The 13,597-nt window shown below is 39.0% G+C and overlaps 2 protein-coding genes across 2 annotated transcripts; one reads left to right on the forward strand and one right to left on the reverse strand.

The window, feature by feature from the left end:
- The first annotated feature begins 450 nt into the window (after positions 1 to 450).
- On the forward strand, positions 451 to 7,029 carry zdhhc15b (zDHHC palmitoyltransferase 15b). The gene is made up of 11 exons (XM_008284377.1): positions 451 to 584; positions 1,002 to 1,028; positions 1,140 to 1,234; positions 1,328 to 1,448; positions 1,758 to 1,827; positions 2,179 to 2,211; positions 2,299 to 2,419; positions 2,617 to 2,749; positions 2,926 to 3,052; positions 3,595 to 3,713; positions 4,824 to 7,029. Exons 1-11 carry the CDS (start codon positions 461 to 463, stop codon positions 4,865 to 4,867), a joined length of 1,014 nt encoding a protein of 337 aa, XP_008282599.1. The 5' UTR covers positions 451 to 460; the 3' UTR covers positions 4,868 to 7,029.
- uprt (uracil phosphoribosyltransferase (FUR1) homolog (S. cerevisiae)) lies at positions 6,945 to 13,573 on the reverse strand. Its single transcript, XM_008284376.1, has 7 exons — positions 13,060 to 13,573; positions 11,255 to 11,297; positions 11,096 to 11,165; positions 10,826 to 10,888; positions 9,502 to 9,663; positions 8,668 to 8,766; positions 6,945 to 7,350 (listed from the first exon to the last, which is right to left on the reverse strand). The coding sequence occupies exons 1-7, from the start codon at positions 13,284 to 13,286 to the stop codon at positions 7,244 to 7,246; spliced, it is 771 nt and encodes a 256-aa protein (XP_008282598.1). The 5' UTR covers positions 13,287 to 13,573; the 3' UTR covers positions 6,945 to 7,243.
- Between the last annotated feature and the right edge of the window lie 24 nt (positions 13,574 to 13,597).

A 13,597-nucleotide genomic window follows, 5' to 3' on the forward strand; every position in this document is an offset into this window, starting at 1 on the left:
AAAATACCAGGGCCCTGAAACCAATATATACATTTAACATTTAATTAGATATATTTTTCATTATATTTTATCATTATACTTATGGGTTTCTTTTTTCAGAGGAATACGTCTGATTGCAGAAATGTTGTTCGAAATTTTATATAAATACATTATTATGTACAGTGTCAATCAAATCAAGCGAGATTTGATTGGTTGATAGAAATTTCTAATAGTTCATTTTGCTAAAGAAGCGGCAGTTCATGGTTTTCGTAAAATTCTGCCTTTTATATGCTTACTTCTGGTGAATCGACTGAAAAAAAAGTACAATACTTTAGGATTAAAAAAAAAAAAGAAAAAAAAAAGGAGTTTAGCTGGTCAAATCCACTAGTCTGGTAATTTCAGAGCAGTGAATCGCTCCCCGATGTCACTGATGGATAAATCCCAGGAATAGTAGCGGAGCGCAGATGAGAGCGGAGGGTAGATGAATATGGCTCTCTCCAGAGGTTTGAGATGCTGTCAAAGGGTTTTCTCCTGGATACCTGTTCTTATTATAACCGCCGTTGTGTTGTGGTCATACTACGCTTACGTCTTTGAGCTATGTCTTTGTAAGTACGACAGACTGTGATCGGTTGTTGTGATTTTGACCGTTTCAGCTCAGACATCGCAGATTAGCGCACAGCAGTGTTGACAAAAATAACGATATAGACAGCAGCAGCTAGCAAACTACGCGGAAGTGGCTCAGGGTGTGTGCTTCAATTTGGTTAACGTACAATAAGCTAGTGTTACATGTAGTTTAATGTGTCATTGTCATTAAGATGCCTTCGTTAAGTCTGGTTTCACTCAAAAAACAAGTGTGCTGTTGTTGCTCTTAGCTAACTACAACCCTACCATCTGGCTAGTCGTGTTAGCCGGTAAATGTTGTTTCTCTCATTACACATCAAGCTAGTGTTAGCAGAAACACTGTTGCTATTCTCTGGCACTCAGTTTGTCACTTTAACTAACGTCATGTTCTTTTTTAACAGTTACACTCAGCAATTCATTGGAAAAAGGTGAGTGACCCTCTCATTGCTGTGCTACAAGCAGTGTGAATTGCTAAACTATGCATTTAGTTCATGTGACGGTTGTTTTGTATATTATTGTGACTGGTTTTGTGCTTGCAGTGGCCTATCTGTTGGTGTTTCATGTTTGCTTTGTGATGTTCTCCTGGACCTACTGGAAGTCCATATTTACTCCTCCTGCAACACCTTGCAAAAAGGTAGCCTGAACACTAGGCTGAATATAATGTTATTTATTTACATGTATTGAGTCTGTGGTATGCAAAACAATCTGGTGTGTTTTGTTGCTTTAGTTTCAGCTGTCATATTCAGACAAGCAAAGATATGAGTTTGAGGAGCGGCCAGATGCTCAGAAGCAAATCCTGGTTGAGATTGCAAAGAAACTTCCTATTTTCACTCGAGCTCAATCTGGAGGTAAGTGGTCCAGTTAAATATGCTGTATTATTTATTCATTTTCCACATATCTAAGCCACTGGGATAACAAGGCAACTACATTAGCAACAGCCCGTCATCTCACACATAATCTGTGTTGGGTGAAAGCAAGTAGGTTAGGGCAATTAGCTTTGCGTGCTCTCCTGAGCATCCTCATCCAGAGTAATCAGCCAATGTATTCTCTTTCATTAGTGCTGATTGCTAAGAGTAAGTTCTATCCTGCAGGAAGTATGTGAAGGGTAAGCTCAGCTCAAATGTCGTTCATTCAACTAGCCATCCTCTTGTCTCCAGCTATCAGGTTCTGCGACCGCTGCCAGGTACTGAAGCCTGACCGCTGTCACCACTGCTCGGTTTGTGAAACGTAAGCCACTCTTTCCTCCCCAATCCATTCATCTAGAGAGATCGCCTTAGGCAAGGAGATATTTGTTGGCCAAGGACTGTTGTGATAATTAGCGGATGTTGCTTTGTGGGCATGCCATCTCTTAGAAAGGACATCCTAATGACCAGTCAGTGCAGTGGATTAGCAAAAGAAATTAGCAGATAGATTTCAGAATGCATGTAAAGAATGCTGTAACAACAGTTGGTCTGTAAGGCAAACTGAAATAAGAGTTTGATAATGGAAGAAATTATTGTCATTATTATGGTATTTACTGCCTTTACATTGCTGTCATTCTTTCAAAAATGATGTAGATATAATGTTTTTCCTTTTAAGGTGTGTCTTGAAGATGGACCATCACTGTCCCTGGTAAGTTGTAACTTAACATATGGCTCTATGCTAGAATAGATTGATGTATTCTTTGTGTTCTGACACCAGCATTTCTTCTTCTTTTAGGGTGAACAACTGTGTTGGTTTCTCCAACTACAAGTTCTTCCTTCTGTTCCTCTCCTACTCTATGCTGTACTGCGTATTTATTGCAGCAACCGTCTTTCAGTATTTCCTCAAATTCTGGGTGGTGAGTGTTCTTATTCATGTTTGCCAATCATGTTCATCATTTAATAATGTCGTAATACTGACGGTTTGAGTTACTTAAAGTCAGCACTATTGGATTTCCAAAAGAACAGAGAACTGAACTGTCTGTCATAGGTTAGGGCTTAAAGCCCCCTTTTTTCTCAGGTTTCTAGTTCTAATGTTTCTCTCTCTCTCTCTCAGGGGGATTTGCCAAATGGGCCCGCAAAGTTCCATGTCCTCTTCCTCATGTTTGTGGCGCTCATGTTCTTTGTCAGTCTCATGTTCCTCTTTGGCTATCATTGCTGGTTGGTGGCCAAGAACAGATCCACTTTAGGTGAGAGTTCACATATTTACTGAGAAATTGTCTGGAGATTCCTGTTATGAATCTGCTCTCCCTTATTTCATAAATAGAGGATGTGTTTGGACCTTCTTAGATTTATGAATTTAGGTTGGTTGTAAGATCATGTGTGAAGAATTTTAAGCATGAAAATATATTCTGACCTTTTCTAGAGGCCTTCTCAGCTCCAGTGTTTGTCAGTGGACCCGACAGAAACGGCTTCAATGTCGGCATACGCAAAAACCTGCAGCAGGTATTTGGGGAGGAGAGAAGACTGTGGTTCATTCCAGTATTTACAAGGTGAGTTTGCTGTTGAGATACAGCGGGTTTGTAACTGATGGCATTGTGCACCTCTGCACATATGTCTTTGTGCTACAAAATCAGTTTTGTGTTTTGCAATAAACACAGAATTGAAATATAAAACCAGGGCTGCCCATGTACAAGAGCTGAAAGTCCCGACACAGCTGGATTGAGTCCGACCCATGGCGGATTTGCTGCATGTCCTTCCCCCACTCTTCTCCCTTTCTACTTTACATGTCTCTCTTCACTCACGTCTGGAATAAAGGCATAAAAAGGCCAAAAAAAAATAACATTCAAAATACAAAAGAAGAGAACAATAACATACAGCGTTTCGTAATGAAAATAGTAAACTGACTGATCAAAATATAAGCGACGTTGATGAGATTCACAGTGTGATGTTGACTGACTGCAGAATGGCTTTACATGTAGAACTAATGGAGCCATCTAACAAAATGTTGAGTAGGGGATGGAATCAGTGTCTTGAACTTAGTAGTTGGATCTTTAACTAGCTTCTATCTCCTTTTGCACTTTGCACGTGTCAGCCAAGGGAACGGCCACTACTTCCCTTTGAAGAATCGGAGTTCTGAATCCCGGAATCCCTTATTAGCTAATGAGGACATGTGGGATGAGTCAGATGATGGGTCTGAAGAAGGGAGCTTGGGTGAGTTTACTTAAGTTTTGCCACATTTATACATACAAACACTCTCATTTTGAATTACAAATATATTTCATATTCAAGTAAAATAAATGGTCTTAGTAAATATAACCGTTGTAGTGTTTCACTGCAGTACAGAGCACATCATATTCACCACAGTCTTCTGTAGGTGAGACTGGTGGCACAAGTACAAACTTTTTTCTTTCAGATTTATTGGCTCTTGTGGTTTCCAAAAAACATCTTTAGAGATGAATTGTGTGTAGCTCTTTCCCAAAAGCCTTTTATATGAGTAACTACTGTTTTGTTTTTTTGAGGGGGTAATTTTCATCTCTTGAATTACTTCTACTGCTATTATTTGTGAAGAAGCTAGAAACTTAAATAAAGATTGTACCAGAGACAATGAACGCAGTTATCTACTGACTGTAGCTGTTCTTTTATAGCGAATGTCTGCCCAAAGTTTGCAAAAACAGTATCAATGAATGTCTTTATCTGATTGCCTGTTTTTAAATTGCATTCCTCTACAAGTCACGTCTTTATTGGTTGAGATTAATTCAGATTTAATTGCTTGATTTAAAGCCTTTGTAAGCAAAAAAAAAATTCTCCAAGCATCAGTTGCTGCTGCTTTCACCAATTTTATGGTAAAATAATTTGCTAACACGGGTCTGAAAATGCTTCATTACATGTGACTTACCTGGATCCATTGAAAGATGCAAAACTTTCCATTGTTCAGTTTTGGAAGCTTTACGTGTAAACATAAAAAACAATATCTTGTAGAAAGTGAACTACCACTACACAACAAGCTCTTCCGCAGGAGGACACACTTTGCAACCTTGGCTTTAAAAAGGTCAATGGGATGTGACCGTGCACTGTCTTTGTTACACATAATCACGCCAAACTGCAGATTTGTACAGTTTTTGTTAAATTTCAATGATCTGTAGGCATCAGTCTCCCCCTGTGCGACTGCTGTTGCTGCGGTTGGACTCCAACCATAATATTCTACTACCACCTGGTGGTCGTATGAAACACGCTGTTAATTATGAGCTACATCTGTTGCAATGAAACCACTGAAAAAAAATGATGCATTTGTAAGCTGATATGTTGTTTCTTTTACTCCAGTTGAGGACCAAGACCCCTCTGTTACCATAGAGATGGAGGAATAATTTACACTGGTACAAAGGATGATGAAGACTTGTATCTCAGACACACACACACACATACACACACTGTGTACCACGAGGTAAATGCATTCCAAATCATGTGGATGTTCGGACACACTGAAGAGGGCCAAATGGGTGGATTGAAACCTGCATTTGGACTGTCATTGCCAATTTTACCCTGGTGTTTTACATAATGATGAAAACAGGAACTCATTGGATGACCGGTGGCAGCATCATCTCTCCTCTCACAGATGGATAAACAACAGCATCAGTTTTATTTGGAAAAAAAAACAAAAAAAAACACAACACATTGTCAAATATTACCTCACATATAAAAAGCTACTGTTATTTACTGTGGGTCATATATTTGCCTCTAGCTGTTGATCACGGTGAAGGCACTGGCCTTTGTGGGATTATTACTAATGTTGCTTTTGGGAGGCTTCTGTCTGGCACTGTGCTATTTTATATGCCTCTGTTTCAGAGTTGGGTTGAGTTTACAGTGTTGCACCTTAGAGCTTGATCTGTACAGAGTCGTATCTAAAGGCTCCAAAGGTCTCTTGTAGTTTTCAAGAGTTTGTAGATTAAATTGTTTAGTGATACAGGTGTCTGGCCTCTACCAGTTTGGATTTTTGCAGCTTATAAACACAAGATTTTGAACATAAGAACACCTAACTTGACCTGCGCCTTATTATTATAAATATTCCTTTGTTTTGGGAGTCAGTTTTCTCCTAAGAATGTATCCTTCTGCTCATCATTCTGCTTGTGAGTACACTGTGCCAATATTTTGGGCACTTATTTATGAAAGAACCTATCATGTTACGCTTTTATAGAGTATTTTAGCATCCCTGTAGCAGTTGGAATGCCACTACTAATGTCTGATCAGACTGGTAACAGTAACAGACAAAAGTAGCATTCACAAATACAGCTTATTATATTTAACATCTGAGATTATGGCAAATTTAATGAAATGTTTATTATTTTCAGTGGACTCATATCCTGAATATACTGTATATCATGACTGTTGGCTATATTGCTATTTTGAAAAAATGCAGTGATGAGTTTGATGTTTAAGTCTGGGGTGAGCGTATGAGACATACTGTGATAAGACATTTTTAAAATAATTATCACGATCTTGTTTTCTATATCAGCTATCCCTCCTAAGACAACACTTAAGTGTGGATGCAGGGTAATAAAGAACAGCTTTCGTCATAGGCCGAAAATCATGCATAGGGGAGGACATAGGTTCTTCTATGTCTCTTTCCATTTTTGATCTTTTTAGACATCCAGATGACTGTACATATATATAAAACGACTGATCCTCATCCACCGGTTGGTAGAGGACAGTGGTCTTCGGCAATATGATGTTCTGATATTTTTTTTTTGTACCTGTGTTTATGCATTTTTAAATTTATAATACTAATGTAATGGATTATCCTTATCGAGACTGTTTATTGACTTGTGTAATTAGCCAGTGTACTTAGTTGAAACCTAATTCTCTTGTTGAGTACACCCATTAATAGTACGAGTAAAAAGTTGGGCCTTTGTCAAACATTGATGCTGTTTGATCTTGACACTTTAACTTGCTTCATGGGATCTGTTTTTCTATGTTGGGTTAGCCAAATCGAATGCTGCTCATGTCTGAGAGATACTTCTGTTCATTTATTGATTCAATCTGTACGTTTTATCTGAGATATGATTTGGTGTTTGAAAGCATGTATACAAACATTAGGAAAGATGTGGGTGTTGATTGTTTCATGTAGTCTTGTGTCTATTTATTGTTCTATTGTCCAGCTTTTTTCCTGTGTATTGAGTTTGGTTCATACCTGCTGCAGGCAGTGTCTGTATATTTTGCTCCATAAAGTGACACTTAAGAAACTATCGAAGCAATGTGCTTTTATCAAATAGTAGGATATTTATAGCATGAGAAGATGACAAATTACACCCGGTTGGCAGACAGGAGTTCAATATTGCTAGAGCACATATGGTCCCTTTTGAACTGTATTTGGAGTATGTGATTGTGGTGCTTCCCTTTTTCATAACCTCAGAACTACCAAAAATACTGATACAATTTCTTTTGCTGTTCCGTCTGTAAACAAATATAAATTCTTTATTGATCCATCAGTTGTTGTAACATGCAAAATAAAACGATCCAAGTTAAAACTCTTCATATGATTCAGTGTCGTTTTCTGTCTATAGCACGAGTATACACAGCAACAAAACAATAAATACAGTGATTAGATTAATAATTTTGTATCAGTTTAGGAAACTTAGGTAGCAGTATTTGGCACAACAAGGAGAACATGAGATACAAGACAAGAAAGTATACCAAAAATATACCCAAAACAATTTGCCGATCATGTTCCTCAGGTTGTCCTCCGTTCAGTCGGTGCCAAAATACCTCTGTCCAAAATGTGTTGGAGCCACTGGGTGAACCTCTGTGGTCAGGATGGTTATATCTGGGAACTCCTGGATTATAGATTTGGCTCCTAGAAGAGAGAGGGACAGATTGGGTTAGGTTTTAAAACAATGAAAGCATACTAATTTATCACTGTGGTGATTACAAATGAGTAAAAGTAGCTCTCGCAGCTTGAGAAACGAGCAGCCAAAATCTGATCATTTTCTGAGGCTGCAAACGCTGAATTCCCACTAAAATCAGCTGCACTGTGGTGAAAATAGCTGCATAAATCTGACACAGGCGCCTCTGGCTTCAGAAACTAGTTGTGAACACAACACTGACAACCTTTTAAGTTGATAAGGAAAACTTATTGGCGAGCAGCAGCTTATTTACACATTCAGCATTTATTTGGAGTTGGTTCAACTGTTGACTCTATTTTAGCTCTGTTTTCTGCCTCTACCAACCCCTGAGGGAAATATCTACCTCTTTATGCTCCACTGTGTTCACCAGCTAGTCTCTAGTTGCTACTTAATCTGTCTGTTGTTTTGTGCCGAGCAAGTAGAGTACAGTGGGGTTTAAGTGCTTTTTTGTTGTTGTTGAAAGCCGCTGTCTTCTGTGACTCAAAGTGTTATAGGAGCAGCAAGAGTGAACCAAAACAGCAGAATTGTGGACTGCACAGCTAAACAAAGAGCTCAGCCTCACTATAAAGCTCCGTAAAACAGAAGGGGGAGTTGCAGATTCATGTGACAATTCCCTGTGGGTTTATTACGACTGGCAACTCCGTTTACACTGTCACTTTTTCACATTTTAATTAGATGCAAGGTTAATGTGAAAACACTGACTGTAGCTTTTTTATATATGTAAGGAAACACTGGTAATGAACAGCTGGCTGTTTCAAGTCTTGCTGACATTATAGCCTTCACTGCAGTGTAAGTTATCACTGGTAGGCAATAAGCTGTATACACTGCCACTTTGCATAAATAAACAGAAATGGACTTTAAAGGCTTCACCCACTGCAGAGAATTAAAAGACTGGGTACATTTTATGGCAAGCTTTTCAGATTGAAATATTTCTTGTGTTTAAGTGGAAGAAATGTCCAGTGGGTTGAAATTATTAGAAATCCTTCTCTGTGAAGCCACGAATATCCGCAATAAATGTCACCGCAATCTGTCCAGTAGTTAATGAAGAGAAAACTATTACAGAAATTACCCAATAGCTTCTAAAATTACTTTGAAATCCTTAAATTGGGACTTTTCTGGGACAAGCCTATTTTCTAAAACCATTGTTGGTTGAACTGATGAGCAAGACATCAGATCAGCAGCGAGTGTGAACAGCTGCTGTGCTCATCAGACACAAGACAATGACACAACAAAAGTAAAGTACAGTTGCACTAAGCTGGGTGGTATACCATGAGGCGTGGAGAAGAGGCTGAGTAGGATAATATGTCTGGGCTGGACTCCGTGCTCTATCAGCACTCTCACCGCCTCAATCACAGTGTTCCCTGTACCTGCAGACACAGAAAACTTAAGGTTAGATGTTCGATTCGCATTCCTCTACGTACAATGTCACCTCGTTTACAAAAAATAAAAACTGTGTTACTTGAAAACTTGCTGAATCGTGTTTACGACAGATCAATTATAAAACAATTCTATCACATAATTGCATTTTTAAAAATGTATATATATATATGACTGATTACGGTAGCATCTCAAAAAGGCACGCCGCTACATGCTGATTGATCTGCCCATGAGTCTGGGCACTTGGCAGGCTTTAATTTCTCACCCTGTTAGCATGCATCAATTAAACCATGTGCTCCATCATTCTGACAATAAAATATACCTTCAGCCTACAGTAGCTTGGTCACCATCGCATATTTTCAAAAACTGAGAACAGAAAAATGCTGCTTTGTGACATTGGAAAACCAGGGCTATTAAGATACTATTTTTGTTGGCCCTCATTATGCTATTCAGCAGCATGGTGGCTATCTCCCAGGCACTGTATAATTTCCCCCATGAGAGCTATAATTATCAGAGCAGTGTGAATGGGCCTGTATGATGTGGAAATGCAGACTTGGTGGTGAAGGTCAACTCAAGGGAGATTTTTCAAAATGAATAAATACATAAAACTGTTTTTACATTTGCACAAAATTGGACATCTCTTGACATTTACGTGCGACTGAGGGTGGGGATAAAAAAGTGCAGTCATCAGTAAGACAAACCGTTCTCAGCCCTCTGTTACTTACTGAGAATTGGGTACATGAGCAGCACTTTTCTTCTGTACACATCTGGGGGGAACTTGGCATAGTACACCTTGGCTTTCTGTGTCTCCTCATCGCTCTGGATGAGGATCTTACCGATGCGGATGGAGCGGCAGCAGTCCCGGAGACCCTGCTCCATGGCCTCACCTGTGGGAAAACACACAGAACACAACAGGGGTTGAATGGTGGTCTGTTTCAATAAATTTGCAGTTTGTGTGTAGAAATACACTCCTGATAAACCCATGTGCCAAATCTACTATTTTTGACATTGCCCCATCAAGTAGACAGAATTAGCAACATTCATGATTATCATGTGAGTACAATAAATTCTGTAGGTCTGTGAACACAAAGTAAACTGTGTGTGCAAAGGACCACGCAGCGATGCACTCTACAGATATGCAGTATGGCTGGGTGACAAGTGTTTTAAAAAAAAGTATTAGCTAGTAAAAGTATTTTTTTAATATACATACTGTATATACTTTACACTGCTTTAAATCAAAATCCCAACAGTGCTGTATTAATTCTCCACCACCTGTACTAAAGTGAGAACTACCTGCAGTCCCACAGAACAAATTTGTCCATATTGTGCAGCATTGCTTTATTTTACACCCATAGAATGGATCTCCATACAGACAGGAGACAGTGTAAAAGTTACAGTAGCCTAGATGTGCGGATCTTTACAGGGCTGCATCTCGACACGTTGAGCGACAACCCAAGGGATGTGTGTCAAGATGTGACCGCTGTGTGGAAAGCAATGGGAGCATTTGTTTTGACTTGCATCATGCTCTGCTGATGTGTGCTGCCTTTAAGATGTAGCATTTGAATAATACTGCGCGTCTGACAGGCCTACATTTTTTCGTTTTTCTGACCTAGCATTACTGTCATAAAATGATAATACAGATATGCGTAAGACTATGATAATAGTCTCATTAATCTGAAAGGATAGAAAACGAGTGAGTGTCACTTCTAGTTGTGTTTTCTGCTTAAGGCATCGCAGTCAGCAGAAAACTGCGACGATGCTCTGTAAAAGTACAGAGATGTGTCTGTCTCAAACATCCCACATAACCCAATTCTACTGCATAATTTAGTATTCAAATAATCAACTGGTTTCACAGAGTAAAGATCTGACTGCCTATAAAAAGAAAATTTGATCCAGTGTACATGACAGCTTGACCTGCTGAATAAGAGCAGAACAGAATGTGCAGCATTAGTACAGCTGGCAAGTCACATAGGCATAGAGGACTCATTACATGCCCTTACAAAAGAGAGACTCTAATTTGAAAACTGTGCTACAGCAGGTTTAACGTACCGCTCCTCATAATGCTGACTCCACAGTTGCCTCTTTCAAACTTGACACCTTCATACTTGTACCCTGAGGGGAAAAAAAGAAGCAGGAACAGTCACAAATGCAGGTCTTCTGAATAAGCCCACTGAGTCATATCTTACGCTGAAGGTAAATTGCTGAAGGACGGAAACCGTGCAATGTATCTATGCATTTAAATGAGTCAGAGCTCAGTCTTTTTCTAACCTTGTTCTTTAAATCTTAACATTGACTTTGTAATTGGAGAGAAATCCTCACCTGTTGGTGTCGTAACAGTGCACTCTGAGTAGGGGAGCTGATTTAAGCCCTCCTCGACTACTAGTCTGATCTGTTGTTGAACACAAAACAAAGTGGTACGTATTATATAAATGTACGTACACACACTTACAGCATGCAGTAATTAGGTCATGATCTTACCAGTCGATCTGCACAAAACACAAAGTCTCCTCTGCTGGTTGTCCTGTAAATATAAACATGAGCCTGATTAGATTCGTCGGTATAATTGGTTGATACTCAGCGATCACATTTGTCTTTCTGCTTAAAACCTTCACTTTAACCTTTTTGCGTGGAACAAATTGGGGAGCTTCTAACTATTTAAAACCTCTTAACTATTAGAGGACATATTAATTTCCAACCATAGTGTTCTTAGAGGTTTATAAAATTACATAATTAAAAGAATATTTTGACAATGGCGAAGTAACTTGCATTTAACCCACTGAAAGTAAAAAAAAACAAAAACCTTGTTGTTTCCTCTATTGCCACCATATTCACATTATTGAATATATTTTTCTAAAATGAATCTGTGAAAAGCTGAATTGTGAGCTCTTGGGTTGCTACTTTTCTTTCATATATTATTTGTTCATTCATTCATGTTGATCTATTTTTGTTTCAAGGGTAACTACTTCAGGGACTTTAAACGAACTCACTATGTTTACATGCAGAAGACAAGGCTTGAGGTCCAGCTGAGCAGACTCGTTTTCATAGAAGGTTCGTAACTACTACAGGACATGTTCACACACTAATATTCATTTGCTTGTGTCAATTTTAAATGCGTGTGCATTTTGCCTGCAAAATTGTGTAATCGGTGTTATTGTTGAAAGAAGCCCTATTTAACGTTTCAACAGCCAGTGTCCTATGATGTTGAGAGATATTATTTTCAGAACTTGTTGGACTGTTGAGTGGAATAAACAATCAGTACCTCTTTTGCTCGTCCACCATTTCTATAATACTGGTTATAATATTCTGAAATATTTGTAAAAACAAGCTGAACAGTGAGCTCTTAGGTTATCATAGATAGATAGATAGATAGATAGATAGATAGATAGATAGATAGATAGATAGATAGATAGATAGATAGATAGATAGATAGAACTTTATTGATCCCTTTGGTAGACTACCTCAGGGAAACACAACACCAGCAATACAACATTAGTAATAATAACAACAGTGGTAATAATGATCATTTATTTATATGTTAATAATATATTTGCTCTGTACATGTTCATGCATTTCTGTTTCTAGGATAAGAATATTTCATGTTGGTGGAGTGACTTTTAACTAAACCATCACGTTTGTTTGGAGATAAAGGGTCAGAGGACAAAGCTTGAGGTCCAGCTAAGGAGATATGTTTTCATCACTGGAAGGCTCATAACTATTAGAGAACACGTTCACGAACAAATATTCTTTTTGTGCTTGTGTAAAATGTTAATAGTATTGATACAGGTTTATGACATTGTGTAACTGAAATTCTGATCATGTCACTAATTAAGAAACTTGCATTTAGCCCTTTAAGACCCAATGTCCTTTGATTTGGAAGGATTCTATTTTCAGAACGTATTTTGAGGTCCAGTTAAGGACTTACACTTTCATCCCTGGAAGGCCTTTTGTCCTGAGTTGAACTTCATGATTTGGTACAGAAAACCCATCACAGGGTTAAATTAGTGAATCTATGTATAATGTTCAATATAAAGGACTTCCTGAGGGCCTGTTCACTGCAAAAGCTGCTACATGTGTGCTTCTCCTTTGAGGATATGGATGAATGCTGATACTCTCCATGTTATATACAATAATATAATTAAGCAGTGACCCAGCAAAGTCCTAAGTGCTTTTCAGTTCAACAATTGCAGCAGTTTATATGTAATATTTTATATGAACACTTGAAGTTTTGTCTTGACCCAGATTTGCTGTGGCCTGTATGTGAGTACAGAGGAGTGGGGACTCACTTGTCTCTGATTATGGTCTGTAATTCACGGATCTGGTCGTTCAGAGGGAGCAGTTTGAGCTGAGGTCCCAGGTTGTCTTGGCTGTCAGGCTGTGTGGAGACATCACTTGGCTCAGGGTCGGACAGCACTGCAGGCACGCTGCTGCTGCTGTTTGCAAACCGAACTTGCTTCATTGGGTGCTCCTGGCCACTGCTGACATTGTTCAGCTGCTGATTGTGGCATGGCATCCTGAGTAACGAGGTCAAAAACGTCTCTGTGTGCCTGTTTCCTGACCGCGCGACACACTCAACTCACCCGCTGTCTGACAAAGAAGACAACGTGTTCGTCCCTTTAGCCTTAGCTGTTGTTTACACGCTTTACGCAGCTACCGCGCAGAAACCATTCATCAGAACCGCATTCACAAACATGTAAACACTCAACCACGTCGTGTTAAAGTCAATTTAGCGGATGTTATTGCCCCTAAAGTACCGTACCGTCGGGCAGAGCTGTCTTCTTGCTAGCTTTGACACTGACCGTTGCTGACGGATGTGACGTAGCC

This window comes from Stegastes partitus, unplaced genomic scaffold, assembly GCF_000690725.1.
Source record: "Stegastes partitus isolate 25-593 unplaced genomic scaffold, Stegastes_partitus-1.0.2 Scaffold356, whole genome shotgun sequence".
NCBI classification, from domain to species: domain Eukaryota; kingdom Metazoa; phylum Chordata; class Actinopteri; family Pomacentridae; genus Stegastes; species Stegastes partitus.

Bases quoted from the DNA above. Each gene is read 5' to 3' on its own strand.
- zdhhc15b (XM_008284377.1), top strand. From the start codon at position 461: ATGAATATGGCTCTCTCCAGAGGTTTGAGATGCTGTCAAAGGGTTTTC. The intron at 1,828-2,178 runs GTAAGCCACTCT...TTTCCTTTTAAG, and splicing joins CACTGCTCGGTTTGTGAAAC to GTGTGTCTTGAAGATGGACC. The intron at 2,420-2,616 runs GTGAGTGTTCTT...TCTCTCTCTCAG, and splicing joins ATTTCCTCAAATTCTGGGTG to GGGGATTTGCCAAATGGGCC.
- uprt (XM_008284376.1), bottom strand. From the start codon at position 13,286: ATGCCATGCCACAATCAGCAGCTGAACAATGTCAGCAGTGGCCAGGAG. The intron at 8,767-9,501 runs GTAAGTAACAGA...CTGTGTCTGCAG, and splicing joins GCTCATGTACCCAATTCTCA to GTACAGGGAACACTGTGATT. The intron at 7,351-8,667 runs GTATACCACCCA...TCTCTCTTCTAG, and splicing joins CCTCTTCTCCACGCCTCATG to GAGCCAAATCTATAATCCAG.